The 13,884-nt window shown below is 43.3% G+C and overlaps 1 protein-coding gene across 3 annotated transcripts in view; it reads left to right on the top strand.

Annotated features, from left to right (window-relative positions):
* The window catches only part of LOC110537737 (long-chain-fatty-acid--CoA ligase 6), a 90,189-nt gene that overhangs the window by 56,648 nt on the left and 19,657 nt on the right, over nt 1-13,884 (top strand). For all 3 annotated transcript variants that reach the window (XM_021624090.3, XM_090192748.1, XM_021624089.3), the window contains 10 exons: nt 1,200-1,420; nt 2,057-2,174; nt 2,897-2,961; nt 3,573-3,674; nt 3,900-3,999; nt 4,788-4,966; nt 9,323-9,355; nt 10,343-10,394; nt 12,736-12,809; nt 13,106-13,183. In XM_021624090.3, the coding sequence (XP_021479765.1) occupies nt 1,217-1,420; nt 2,057-2,174; nt 2,897-2,961; nt 3,573-3,674; nt 3,900-3,999; nt 4,788-4,966; nt 9,323-9,355; nt 10,343-10,394; nt 12,736-12,809; nt 13,106-13,183 (1,005 nt within the window). In that variant the 5' untranslated portion in view covers nt 1,200-1,216. The remainder of the gene's footprint in view (nt 1-1,199; nt 1,421-2,056; nt 2,175-2,896; nt 2,962-3,572; nt 3,675-3,899; nt 4,000-4,787; nt 4,967-9,322; nt 9,356-10,342; nt 10,395-12,735; nt 12,810-13,105; nt 13,184-13,884) is intronic.

Raw genomic sequence — 13,884 nt, 5'->3', positions numbered from 1 at the left:
TAAGCATAGCCTGAAGTTAGGGAGGGGCAGTTCCTCTTGCTGCTCATCCAAGCTGGGCTGACTTCCAGGCTGATATACCTGCCTGGTATGCAGAGATGCGTGTCGCCACCTGGATGTCAGAAGGGGGGAAGGAGAAAAGTAGTTGACTTCTAGTGCTGCACTATACGATAAATACTTCATATAAAGTGCAGTGAGAAAGTATTTACCCCCGTTCTGATTTTCTCTATTTTTGCATGGTTTTGATTCTGAATGTTATCAGATCTTCAACCAAAACCTAATATTAGATCAAGGGAATCTGAGTTTACAAAAAAAGGTGTACTTATTTTATTTATTTTATTAACTAATGACACCCAATTTCCCTGTGTGAAAAAGTAATTGCCTCCTTACACTCAGTAACCTTTAGCTGCAATGACGGCAACCAAATGCTTCCTGTAGTTGTTGATCCGTCTCACGTTACTGTGGAGGAATGTTGGCCCACTCTTGCATGCAGAACTGCATTAACTCAGCGACATTTGTGGGGTTTCAAGCATGAACTGCATATTTCAAGTCCTACCACAACATCTCAATTGGGATTAGCTCTAGATCTAATCCAAAACTTCAAATGTATTGCTTTTTAACCATTTTCATGTAGACTTGATTGTGTGTTTTGGGTCATTGTCTTGCTGCATGACCCAGCTACACTTCAGCTACAGCTCACAGACGGATGGCCTGACATTCTCCTGTAGAATTTTCTGATACAGAGCAGAATTTATGGTTCCTTCTATTAAGGCAAGTTGTCCAGGTCCTGAGGCAGCAAAGCATCCCCAAACCATCACACTACCACCACCATGCTTGACTGTTGGTATGAGGTTCTTACTGTGGAATACAGTGTTTTGTTTTCGCCACACATAATGGGACCAATCTCGTCCAAAAAGTTCTCAAGTTTGCCAAAAAAGCACCTGGAAGCACCTGAATGATCATCAAGACTCTTGGAAGAATGTTCTATGGACAGATGAGTCCCATAATGCCTGGCAAAAACCGAACACTGCATTCCACAGTAAGAACCGTATACCAAAGGTCAAGCATGGTGGTGGTAGTGTGATGGTTTGGGGATGCTTTGCTGCTTTGGGACCTGGACGACTCTCTCTGCCTCTCCTTTTCACTTACTCTCCTCTCTACCCTTCTGTTCCCCCCTCCACCCTCCACCTCTCCCACCCCAGAGCTGAGTTCCACCCTGATGGAGAGGATGCAGGCCCAGGAGCTAATGAGCAGTCTACGGCTGCCTGAGCTGGATGAGTTAACCCAGTTCTTCCGCTCCCTGCCCACCTCCACACTGGTGGGAATCGGTGCTCTGACTGCTGTGCTGGCCTACTGGCTGGCCACACGGCCACGCGCCATCTCTCCTCCCTGCAACCTCCGGCACCAGTCTGAGGAAGTGCTGGTAAGCCAGAGATACGATGCGATCAGAGGAGGCTGGTGGGAGGAGCTATAGGATGACTGGCTCAGTGTAATGGCTGGAAGGAAGTCAAACGTTCTTTCCAAGCGTTTGATGTGTTTCGTACCATTCCATGTATTCCATTACAGCCGTTACAACGAGCCGGTCCTCATATAGCTCCTCAAACCAGCCTCCTCTGGATGCGATACTCCACCTCGGCCCTTATTTACAAAGTGTCTCAGAGAAGGTGTGCTGATCTAGGATCAGTTTTGCCTTTTAAACCATAAGGAATAATACAGGATGTACCTGATCCTAGACCAGCACTCTGAGACAATTTGTGAATATAGGATCTGGGCACCAGGGCAGCACACAACAAAGGGGGCTGACTAAGACATAAAACCCCACAGAGGTTTACCTGAGGGTTAACACAATACCACTGTTACACCTACTCCATTTACCCTCATACACACATCATCACATCCTCACGTAAGTAAGAGAATAAAGGGTAACATGTTGGTTATCGAACCTACTGTATATTTGGACCACATTCAGAAATAGTCATGTTTTTACTTTGGTGTGTGTCTGTGTGCATGTATGTGTTCCCTAGCCTCATTGTGTCTATCTCCCCCTGTCGGTCTCTAGCATGAAGATGGGGTTCGCAGGTCCATGCTGGGGGACAGCCCCAATAAGCTGCTGACACACTACCATGAGGATGCCAAGACCATGTACGAGGTGTTCCAGAGAGGCCTCCACATAGCCGGTGTGTACACACATGCACACACATGCACACACACATGCACACACACACACGCACACACACATGTGCGCGCGCACACACACACACACACACACGTGCACACACACACACACACACATACACACACACATACACACACACACACACACACACAAACACACCTACTCTTACATGTGCAGACACAGTCATAGACAGGCACACACTTGCACTTACTCAGACCACAGTGTCTGCATGAATGTCACATACTGTACATGCACACACACATGCGCTGTGGTCTGAGTAATACACCCACACATAGACATTGTGGTCCAACAAAGTGATGGTGCCCTGCCTGTGTGGTCTGTCTGTGTGAGTGAAAAAGTGCCATCTAGGTTATCATGTCGACCGAGCTTGGGAATGAGTGTGTGAGGCCTAAAGTTAAACTGCAGACAGACTAGACCGTATATAAAGTAGATAGTATCTCTCTATATCTGGTTCTGAATGGGCTGAATGACTGACTGACTGAAAACCACTACTGAGGACCAACTGTCATGTTATTGTTAGTACACAGTGAAGAGATTGCTGAAGAGAACAAAATAAAAGGATTAGATAGCGGAATCAAAATGTACTGTACATGCGTGGTCATAGGTGTCAGTCAAGAACTTCTGTGTTTTCATGTGATCGTTTGGGGGTTTCTGTGTTTTCGTTTTTTTCCCTGACTCCTCCTGTTGTTGTATTGTTTCTAGGTGATGGACCTTGTTTAGGCTCCCGGCTACCCAACCAGCCTTACAAGTGGCTGTCCTATAAAGAGGTAAAGCACACAGTTGAACTACCTTTGGTACAGAACACTGAAGCACAAGAGCAGCTCTCTGCTTTGCATACAGGCTCTGTGTGGTCTATTCCTTCATAGGGCTAGTGTAACCTATAGCTCTGTGTGTAACTCACTCCTTGTGGTTTGTATTGCATTTGGAGGTGTAGCACACGGCTTCTCGACAGATCCACAGGTTCAGTTTACAGTCTCCCCTACCTCAAGGAGAGACGTCTGCTACTACTCAAACCTCTGTAGTAACACAGAGTTGAATTTGAAGTTGATTTACACCAAAGCTTTCTGCACAACTATTGAAATACTGGCCTTTTTTACACACACATTTGAAGTGATTTTGGCTTCCAAACACAATCAAAAGTGAGGAATTCATTTTCAGCATTCTGTATATGGAATTCTTTAATAGTATTTTCTCCTCAATGTTACTGAAAGGGATTTATTTAGGAGGCTTATTGGAATGCTGCAGCTGGAAGGATTCTGCTCCAAATTTGAATCTATGACATCATGAGAGTTGAGCAGAGAATAGTATGTTTCTCTTTTATACTGGCATATTTCTCGCTTCCCAATACGCTCAGCTGCTATTTATTTTTCACTTCCAGGTCACGACCCGGGCGGAGCACTTGGGGTCGGGGCTGCTGAGCCAGGGCTGCACGCCAAGCCCAGATCAGTTCATCGGAGTGTTTGCACAGAACAGGCCAGAGGTGAGGTCATCATCAATGCGAGACACTGTGTGTGCATCTCAAATGGCACCCTATTCTCCACATAATGCACTATATAGGGAATAGGGTGCCATTTGGGACGAAACTGATTCACAAATGTTTTGATGTGATGTACAGTCTAACAGCCCCGACTGCTCACGTAGAGGCTTTTTTATTCTCTTTATGGCGACACTGACCTCCTTTTGACCTGTCTGTCTGTACTTGCAGTGGATCATTTCGGAGCTGGCCTGCTACACCTACTCTATGGTGGTGGTGCCTCTGTATGACACACTAGGGCCTGATGCCATACGGTACATCATTAACACTGGTAAGACTAGCAGCTTTCTGAGGTTTGTGTCCCAAGTGGCACCCTATTCCTTACACTGTTCACCTATGGGCCCTGGTCAAAAGTAGTGCACTACATAGGGAGCCATTTGGGACTGAAACTTACTGTAAGTGTACTGCTGTCTACTCTATTTGCCCAAAGCAATAGATCTTAGAATGTTCCTTTTGTTTTCATGGCCCAGTTCTTTTAATTATTTTCTTGATCAAGTTGCGTTGGCGATGTCATGAAACACATACTACCTATAGATGTGTCTGAAAAGATCAAAAACTGAGACACTCAGCCTTCCCTTCCTGAATAACAGTTTTACCTTGACCAGAGAATTGTGTTTTGTCGTGTTGAAGTTACACAATCCCTTTAACTCCGCATACTCACTCACAGGAATCAGGCAAGGGCTCACCTTCGCCTTATGCTGGAGGTAATGAGCTCAGCTCAGTGGGTTTGGGAGGGAGCAAGTCTTGAGATCTGTCGTTACACTCTCCTTCTTTCCCATGACCTCAGGGCTTTCCATCCTTTATTTTCACACTAATCAGACAGATAACATTAACTCACTTTCATCATGTTATTCATCATTTCCAATTGCCCCTCAGTGACATAGTGCGTTGGTTTTGGCCCAGCGCCTCAACAGGATTTGTCTCTGCTCCAAGGCCGTGGAAGGGGAATCTGTTTGTAGAGCAGTAGTTAGTTAGCTGTGTGTTTACTAGCTGATTGGATCATGTATGTGTGTTCTAGTTCTTAAAAAAGGCGTGCGGATCTCGTGTGCTGTCTTTCAGCCGACATCATCACAGTGATCTGCGACAAGCCTGAGAAGGCCCAGGTGCTGCTGGGTAACGTGGAGAGGCAGGAAACCCCCGGGCTGAAGAGGATCATCCTCATGGACCCCTTTGACCCTGCACTGCTGGAGCAGGGGGAAGGCTGCGGGGTCATCGTCCAGTCCATGCAAGACGTTGAGGTACATAGGGAGAGTGTAAGGGGGCAGGGGGGGTGGGGGAGTAGTGTAAGAGGTTAGGGAGAGAGGAGGCAGGGAGTGGGGAGAGTAGGGGCAGATGGAGATGGGAGGAAGAGACCTCAGGTGGGGAGGGAGAGGGGACTCAGCCCAGGTAATATACTTTACGGAGTGGCTACAGTTCCGGATTTTGTGGCTATTGATACAGATTTCTGCGCAGGTGCAGTATTTTTTTCTTCACTTAGTTGCTACCCACTCTGCTGCCTACTTGGCTTCTGCTCAGTGTTCCCACTACTCCGCTGCTGCTTCCGCCTCCTTGACATGAAGGGGGAAACTTTCTCTTGTACACTAAAGCAACAACTCCCTACGATATGACAGCATAATTATGAAGATTATCCTTGCAAATAGTAGGCAGCCGAAAGTAGTAGTTGACAAACGATGTGAGGAAGAATACCTCACCGGGTGCCAGGCGATGCAAAACAAGGTCGCCCATTATCAGACTCTGTTTCCCGGTCTGGATACACATGCTCGGGCTGCCTAGAACGTTTGGCTGCCCAGAGGTGGAACAGCTAGGTAGCCTACTCGCGCGGTACTTGCATGATCATTGAGAAGCAAAATAGCAATTAGTAGTGCCTATATGTGGTTAGAACGCAGATAGTTTTTTTTCCCCAATGCAAAACTCAATTTGGGAGTTACATTAGTTTTTACAGGAACTGGCTAGTGGCTAAAATATGGCAGCAACTATAAAGATTAGCCTAAGAATATAAATATGATTCACCAAACTATATTTTGAAAGAGGGGGCAAAGTGCTTTAAGCATATGTTTTCATTTCAGTCTCCTCCATCTCCACTAACTGAAGTTAATTGTAAGGATATTTTTCCATTAATAGTGTAAAATTAACAGCTGTACAGAAAGAGTCAAGTGAAGGCCTAATTACAGACGAAGAACTTCTAGATGCAATTAAAGTCTTCAAGTCCGGGAAAACTCCAGGGCTGGATGGCATACCAGTTGAGGTATAGCAAATATTTTTCGATGTACTCAAAGGTCCGGAGTGTTTTGACCACTCCTACAAAAATTGTAGACTATCAGATACTCAGCAAGAAGATCTGATTTCACTATTACTGAAACAGGACCCAGGTGGTAAATATAAAGATCCAGTCCACCTAAAAAACTAGAGAGACCTTACTCTTCAAAGCCTAGCAAAATACATAACGTGTAGAATTACAAAGGTATTGTCAGATATTATTCATCCTATTCAGACAGGTTTTTTACATGGACATTAAATTGGAGATAATATAAGACAAGTACAGGAAACAAAGGAACACTATGAAAAATCTGTGAAACCAGGCCTGGTATTCATAGCTGACTTTGAAAATCCCTTTGATAAAGTACAATTGGAATTTAATTTCGTACAATGGGTTAAAGTTATGAGAAAGTACTTTCTCAGAAAGTTTTACATTGTCAAGAGGAGTGAAACAAGGTTGTCCACTTTTGGCATATCTATTTATTATGGCCATCGAAATGTTAGCTATTAAAATCAGATCCAACAATAATAATGAAGGGGCTAGAAATCCAGGGCTTAAAAACAAATGTGTCATTGTACGCAGATGATTCATGTTTTCTTTTAAATCCACAATTTGGATCCCTGCACAGCCTCATAGAGGATCTAGATATTCTTTCTAATCTCTCTGGATTAAAACCGAATGATGATAAGTGCACAGTATATTACATATTGGATCTAAAAAACAACAACAACTTTTATATTACTGTGTACCAATAAAATGTTCCGACGGTGAAGTGGACATACTTGGGTTTTCATATCCCAAAATAAATAAATAATCTCACTGCAATACATTTTAAGAGAAAGTCTATTTGTGGAAAAATAACCCTGATTAACTATTTAGTCATAGCCCAGTTTACTTATTTAATTATAACCCTGCCGACACCTAACAGTGAAGAGACGACTCCGGGATTCTGGCCTTCTAGGCAGAGTTGCAAAGAAAAAGCCATATCTCAGACTGGCCAATAAAAAGAAAAGATTAAGATGGGTAAAAGAACACAGACACTGGACAGAGGAACTCCACCTTGAAGGCCAGCATCCCAGAGTTGCCTCTTCACTGTTGATGCTGAGACTGGTGTTTTGCAGGTACTATTTAATGAAGCTGCCAGTTGAGGATTTGTGAGGCGCCTGTTTCTCAAACTAGACACTCTAATGTACTTGTTCTCTTGCTCAGTTGTGCACCGGGGCCTCCCACTCCTCTTTCTATTCTGGTTAGGGCCAGTTTGCGCTGTTCTGTGAAGGGAGTAGTACACAGCGTTGTACGAGATCTTCAGTTTCTTGGCAATTTATCACATGGAATAGCCCTCATTTCTCAGAACAAGAATAGACTGATGAGTTTCATAAGAAAGTTATTTGTTTCTGGCCATTATGAGCCTGTAATCGAACCCACAAATGCTGATGCTCCAGATACTCAACTAGTCTCAAGAAGGACAGTTTTATTGCTTCTGTAATCAGGACAACAGTTTTCAAGCTGTGCTAACATAATTGCAAAATTGTTTACTAATGATTAATTAGCCTTTTAAAGTGATGAACTTGGATTAGCTAACACAACGTGCCATTGGAACACAGGAGTGATGGCTGCTGATAATGACCCTCTGTGCGCCTATGTAGATATTCCATCAAAAATCGTCCGTTTCCAGCTACAAAAGTCATTTACAAGATTAACAATGTCTACACTGTATTTCTGATCAATTTGATGTTATTTTATTGGACAAAAAAATTGCTTTTCTTTTAAAAACAAGGACATTTCTAAGTGACCCCAAACTTTTGAACGGTAGTGAACTCTGCAAATAGCACTGCTGGTTGATTTGAAAAGTCATAGTCAATCAATCAATAGTATAATAATACTCTTAGCAAATGTGTTTATCTTTAATTTACAATCTGTAGAAACGATGTATCACGACTCAGGATTTGACCCAGATGCAAACACAAATACGGGACAGGCAAAGGGCAGGTAGAGGACAGGCAGTGTTTCGTGATCAGGTCAGAGTCAGGCAGGTACAGGACGGCAGGCATGCTCGGGATCAGGGCAGGCAGAATAGTCAGAACTGTCAAAACTAGGAAGCAGAACTTTAGAAAAAGGAAGACGGGCAAGCACACTGGTAAGACCTGACAAGACAAGACAAACTGGCAACAGACAAACAGAGACAAACAGAGAACACAGGTATAAATACACAGGGGATAATTTTGAAGATGGGCGACACCTGGAGGGGGGTGGAGACAAGCACAAAGACAGGTGAAACAGATCAGGGTGTGACACTATGAGAATAGAAAGGTTCAGAACTTTTCTGAAAAATCACAGCACAGTGGAAAAATATATGTGGCATCTAGAAATCAAAACAAGATGGTCTTCAGAGATAGATGGGATGGGTTGAGGGTAGCTGAAGGCTGGGACTAAAAACAAACAAAATATAAAATATACTGTTCATGAAATGTATGTGGTATGTACAAGCTGGAAGTGGAATCCTAATTATTGTTGTCCATTAGTTTACTCCAATTAGGGGAGGGGTGGTAGGGTTAGGGGAAAATAATAAAGAACAGAACTATATATATATATATATATATATATATATATAAATTAATATAAATATTGACAAAAAAATATATAGGGGATTGGAAATTATGCAGACAATTACATTGATAGAAGCCACAATCTGTCTGCAAAATGAAAGCTGATCGACCCCCTACATTTATTTAAATTTTTTATAGATTAGGCTGCATCATCACACAAAAAGCTGATTGTTTTTGCTCCAAAGCAATGTGTTGGGAATTCCTCATGCTTGTGCGACTGGAACATCCGTTACAAAAGAGAAGGTTGTGTAGCCTTCAATAAATATTTTTGGGAATATTAGTTGAAATCACCACAGGGTTTTTTTATTTCAGCTGTTCAGAAATATGAGGCAAAGGTAGGTTACATCATCACGGTTCAGAACAGGTAAAGATAGAAACGTAAACACCCCTGACATTTAGTTTGCAAAGAAAAAAGACATATCTCAGACTGGCCAATAAAAAGAAAAGATTAAGATGGGCAAAAGAACATAGACACTGGACAGAGGAACTCTACCTAGGAGGACAGCATCCCGGGAGTTGCCTCTTTACCGTTGACGTTGAGACTGGTGTTTTGCGGGTGCCATTTTTACAACTAAATTACTCTTGCGTAAAACTATGCAAGCCTCTCTTTTGTTGGAACATTACAGTTGTTCAGATATCCATCTCCCTCTACTTCATCATGGCTGTAAATTGTATTTTATGATTCTTCCAATGATTATCTAACACAAGATGATGTGTTTCTTTTCATCTAGGCACTGGGCAGAGAGAAGCATAGAAATCCCATGGTAAGTGCAGTCTGTACGTCTGCTTTGATTGTTTGACTGAGTAAGCATCTCTGTATCATTAGCTGCGTTACATCCACACTCTCATAACCTGCGTTACATCCACACTCTCATAACCTGCCCAGCTAGGGAAATAATGAATTAGTTGAGAAAAGTTCACATCGAGGTCTTCTCTGTAATCTTGTCTCTCAGTAATTATTCTCTAATCTCACACATTGGAGAACAGTGCACGATGCAACGTTGTGTTTAGGCAGCACAGAACACAAATTAGCATCTTCGAATAGCCTTGAGATGGATATTGTCTGTCTCTGTCGCGCTCTGCACAGGCAGAATGCAGGCAGACCTCAGTGTCGTGTTGACTATGTTTTTGCAGACTCCATGACTCCATGATATATTGCAGACTCCATGTCTCTGGCCTGGTGACAGTTCTTCCGCCTCGACCTATTTGTGTTTGGAGAGAGAGCATTTGAATATGTTTACTCTTCTCCATCGAACATTTGTTATTTTGAGTACAAACCAATTGGTTTCCTTTGATTGCCATAGAGAGCACTGAGCTATGTGTGCTATCGTGTACGAATTGAGATCACACCGCAGACGTGAGGTCTTGCAAACATTCTTTGGTTGTCTTTTCCCGTAGTAACCGCAGCTTGAAATACGTACCTTTTGATCTCGAAGAGCACTTTGAGGCCCGGGAGTGCTTGTGTTCTTCAATGGTGGAAATAGTACCCAATTGTCAGTCCTACTTGACTCGAGTAAAAGTAAAGACACCTTAACAGAAAATGACTCAAGTAAAGTAGAAAGTCACCCTGAAAATACTACTCGAGTCTATTACTTTATCTCTCTCTCTGCTGTGTGTGCGTCTTCTCTACAGTCACACTTAAAATGCCAGAGGTTGGGCTATTGTGATGGCGATTATTGTCTAAAGGGGATGTCAACGAGTTAAAGATCTCCTTCAGACTAGATCCTGACTGAACGTTTGTTCCCCCACAGCCACCTACACCAGAAGACCTGTCCATTGTGTGCTTCACCAGTGGTACCACAGGTATGGTCATCTAGCCACCAGACAGACTAACACTCCAAAGTGTCTTATTCTTTCCAGCTAAAAACAGTGTTCATGTGTATTATTATCACAGTGGTGTACTATCTTAAGAGTTTAGCCCACTTCATCCACAATCCCTGATTGAAGTCCAACCCTTGACGTGCGTCTATTGCTTCTCTCATTGTGCGTGACGTATTATTAACAGGAAGAGACCCCCCCAGACCATTTCAGACCAGGGCCAATGCCACATATCAGAGTTAATAGTATGGTCATTGTAGGGCTCCTAACACTGATAGGCTTCCGAGGGAAATACATTTAAACATCAAAGAGGAGTTGTCTGAAATCTTAACCTGTTATTACGGTCTGGCCACAAACACAGTCACAAAGAAAATAAGGAGTAAGATTAGGAGAATCCTGGTATTTCCAGACGAGGGTGGTAACCACAGCTTTAGTCACAGGCAGCGAAGCGGCCCACTGCAGTAGTGGAAATAGTGCCACCTGTTGGTCTTTCAGTGTAACTTCCATTAGCCTGAAGCCTGTTTTCCCCTGGTGGATGTCTCTGCTGGTGCAGTCTTATCTGTCTGTCTCTGAGTGTGTGTTCCAAAAGTTGTTACAGGGTGGTATAACTCAGGCATTTTCCACTATGGCAAATACAATTTTTTTAAGTGAATGTGTAATTTGAAAAAACAGGTGTCACAATATTATTGTTCTGTTAGTCCCTAGGCTGCTAATAGCTAACTGTTTGTTTTTCCCATATACACTGAACAAAAATCTAAACGCAATATGTAAATTGTTGGTCCCATGTTTCATGAGCTGAAATAAATTATCCCAGAAATGTTCCATGAGCACAAATCTTATTTCTCTCAAATTTTGTGCACACATTTGTTTACATCCCTGTTATTGTGCGTTGGTCCTTTGCTAAGATAATCCATCCATGTAATTGGCATGCTGACTTCACCAGAGCGTTTGCCAGATAATTTAAAGTTAATTTCTTTACCATAAGCTGCCTCCAACGTCGTTTTAGAGAATTTGGCAGTACATCCAACCGGCCTGAAAAACGCAGACCGTGTGTGACCACACCAGCCCAGAACCTTCACGTCCGTCTTCTTTACCTGCGGGGTCGTCTGAGACCAACCACCCGGACAGCTGATGAAACTGTGGGTTTGCACAACTGAAGGATTTCTGCACAAACTGTGGGCAAATGCTCACCTTCAATGGCCACTGGCACGATGGAGAAGTGTGCTCTTCACGGATGAATCCCGGTTTCAACTGTACCGGGGAGATGGCAGACAGTGAGTGGTTTGCTGATGTCGCCGTTGTGAACAGAGTGCCCCATGGGGGCGGTGGGGTTATGGTATGGGCAGGCATAAGCTACAGACAACAAATACAATTGCATTTTTACAATGGCAATTTGAATGCACAGAGATATCGTGATGAGATCCTGAGGCCCAGTGTCGTGGCATTCATCCGCCGCCATCATTTCATGTTTCAGCATGATAATGCAAGGCCCCATGTCGCAAGTATCTGTACACAATTCCTGGAAGCTTAAAATGTCCCAGTTTTTCCATGGCTTGCATACTCACCAGACATGTCACCCATTGAGCGGCAGGGTAGCCTAGTGGTTAGAGTGTTGAACTAGTAACCCGAGCTAACAAGGAACAAATCTGTCGTTCTGCCCCTGAACAGGCAGTTAACCCACTGTTCCTAGGCTGTCATTGAAAATAAGAATTTGTTCTTAACTGACTTGCCTAGTTAAATAAAGGTATAAAAAATAAATGTTTGGGATGCTCTGGATTGAAGCGTACAACAGATTTTTCCAGTTCCTGCCAATATCCAGCAACTTTGCACAGCCATTGAAGAGGAGTGGGACAACATTCTACAGGCCACAATCAACAGCTTGATCTATGTGTTGCGCTAAATGAGGCAAATAGTGGTCACACCAGATACTGACTGGTTTTCTGATCCACATCCCTACCTTTTTTTAAGGTATCTTTGACCAACAGATGCATATCTGTATTCCCAGTCATGTGAAATCCATAGATTGGGGCCTAATGCATTTATTTAAATTGACTGATTTTCTTATATGAACTGTAACTCAGTAAAATCTCAGAAATTGTTGCATTTTGCGTTAATATCTTTGTTCAGTGTATATCTACCTTGGTTGTTTCCCATGGATTGATACCGTATGCGGCACCCTTTTCTCTATATAGTGCACTACTTTTGACCAGTAGTGCACTATAAAGGGAATAGTGTACCATTTGGGACAGAGGTAATGCTATCCATTGTTGAGAGCAGGTATAAGGGGAGAAGTCCATTGAGTTTTTTCTGAATCCCTCCTCCGTAGGAAACCCAAAGGGAGTCATGCTGACACACGGGAATGTAGTGGCTGATTTCTCAGGCTTCCTCAAAGTCACAGATGTGAGTTCAAACAGACTATGGTGTCACAGACCCTTTCTTTGGGGAAATCTGCCTTGCATTTATCTTTAGTAGGTACTTTTCTCTCATTTATGTAACTCTGTTAGAGGCATGGCTCACTAAATTGCTTCAAGTCCCATATCTTACATGGGACAATAAGACACAGATGTATTTATTTTTTGTGCATCATTTATGTTTCTCATTAGTATCATATTTGACAGTTTAGCGGTGGGAAACAAGTGGTTCTGAACCTCTCTAACTACCGCTTCTCTCCCCCATGCTTGTCTGGCGTGCCACAGAAAGTCATATCCCCAAACCAAGACGATGTTCTCATCTCCTTCCTGCCTTTGGCTCACATGTTTGAGAGACTCATCGAGGTAATGTCCCAAACAAAGTCCATACGAGGCTTTGAGTTGTATTATTATAGTTGGTGTGTGTGTGTGTGTGTGTGCGTGCGTTTCCAGACCTGAAGGATCTTGGCAATTGCCCTGGTCCTCGGCTGCAATTGACCTTGCTATCTGGGATGTTAACTTTGCCAGAACCAGTCAGCTCTTTACTGATACCCTATCTGCTGCCTCTGTAAAAGCTGGCTCATACGGTTAAGGGTGTGTGCTTTATTTCATCCGTTTCTCACAGCTACAGGAAACTCGAGTCCCAATTGGCACCCTATGTTATATATTGCACTACAAAGGGAATAGGGAGCCATTTGGACCACAAGCTTGGTCTGTTGTTTCCTGTAGCTAGGGTTTAAAAGTGTTTCCTGTCCCTAACTACTCATTTAGGATCAGTCAGGAACGACCCTATTCTTTTGATAGACTACAATGAGAAAAACAACAGAGCTGGCACTAGACCAGCTGCAGTACTGAGGAGGTAAAGCAACCACACGCGTTCAACCAGCATGCCTGCTTTGTCCCACTGCAGTACGTGTTCTTCTACTGTCAGCGTGTGAGAGGCGGACACAGACACAGGAAACCACCTCTCAGACATGTGCTTCACGTTCACGAGAATACACACATCCAGACACTGTTAATGCGTGGGACTTCTATGCAGCAACGCAGATACCCACAAGTTAATCCTC

Source organism: Oncorhynchus mykiss, chromosome 12 (genome assembly GCF_057628025.1).
Source record: "Oncorhynchus mykiss isolate SJ-2025 chromosome 12, ASM5762802v1, whole genome shotgun sequence".
Lineage (NCBI taxonomy): Eukaryota > Metazoa > Chordata > Actinopteri > Salmoniformes > Salmonidae > Oncorhynchus > Oncorhynchus mykiss.
Note: the sequence above shows the minus strand (reverse complement) of the source record. Positions and strands in the feature narration are given on the sequence as shown.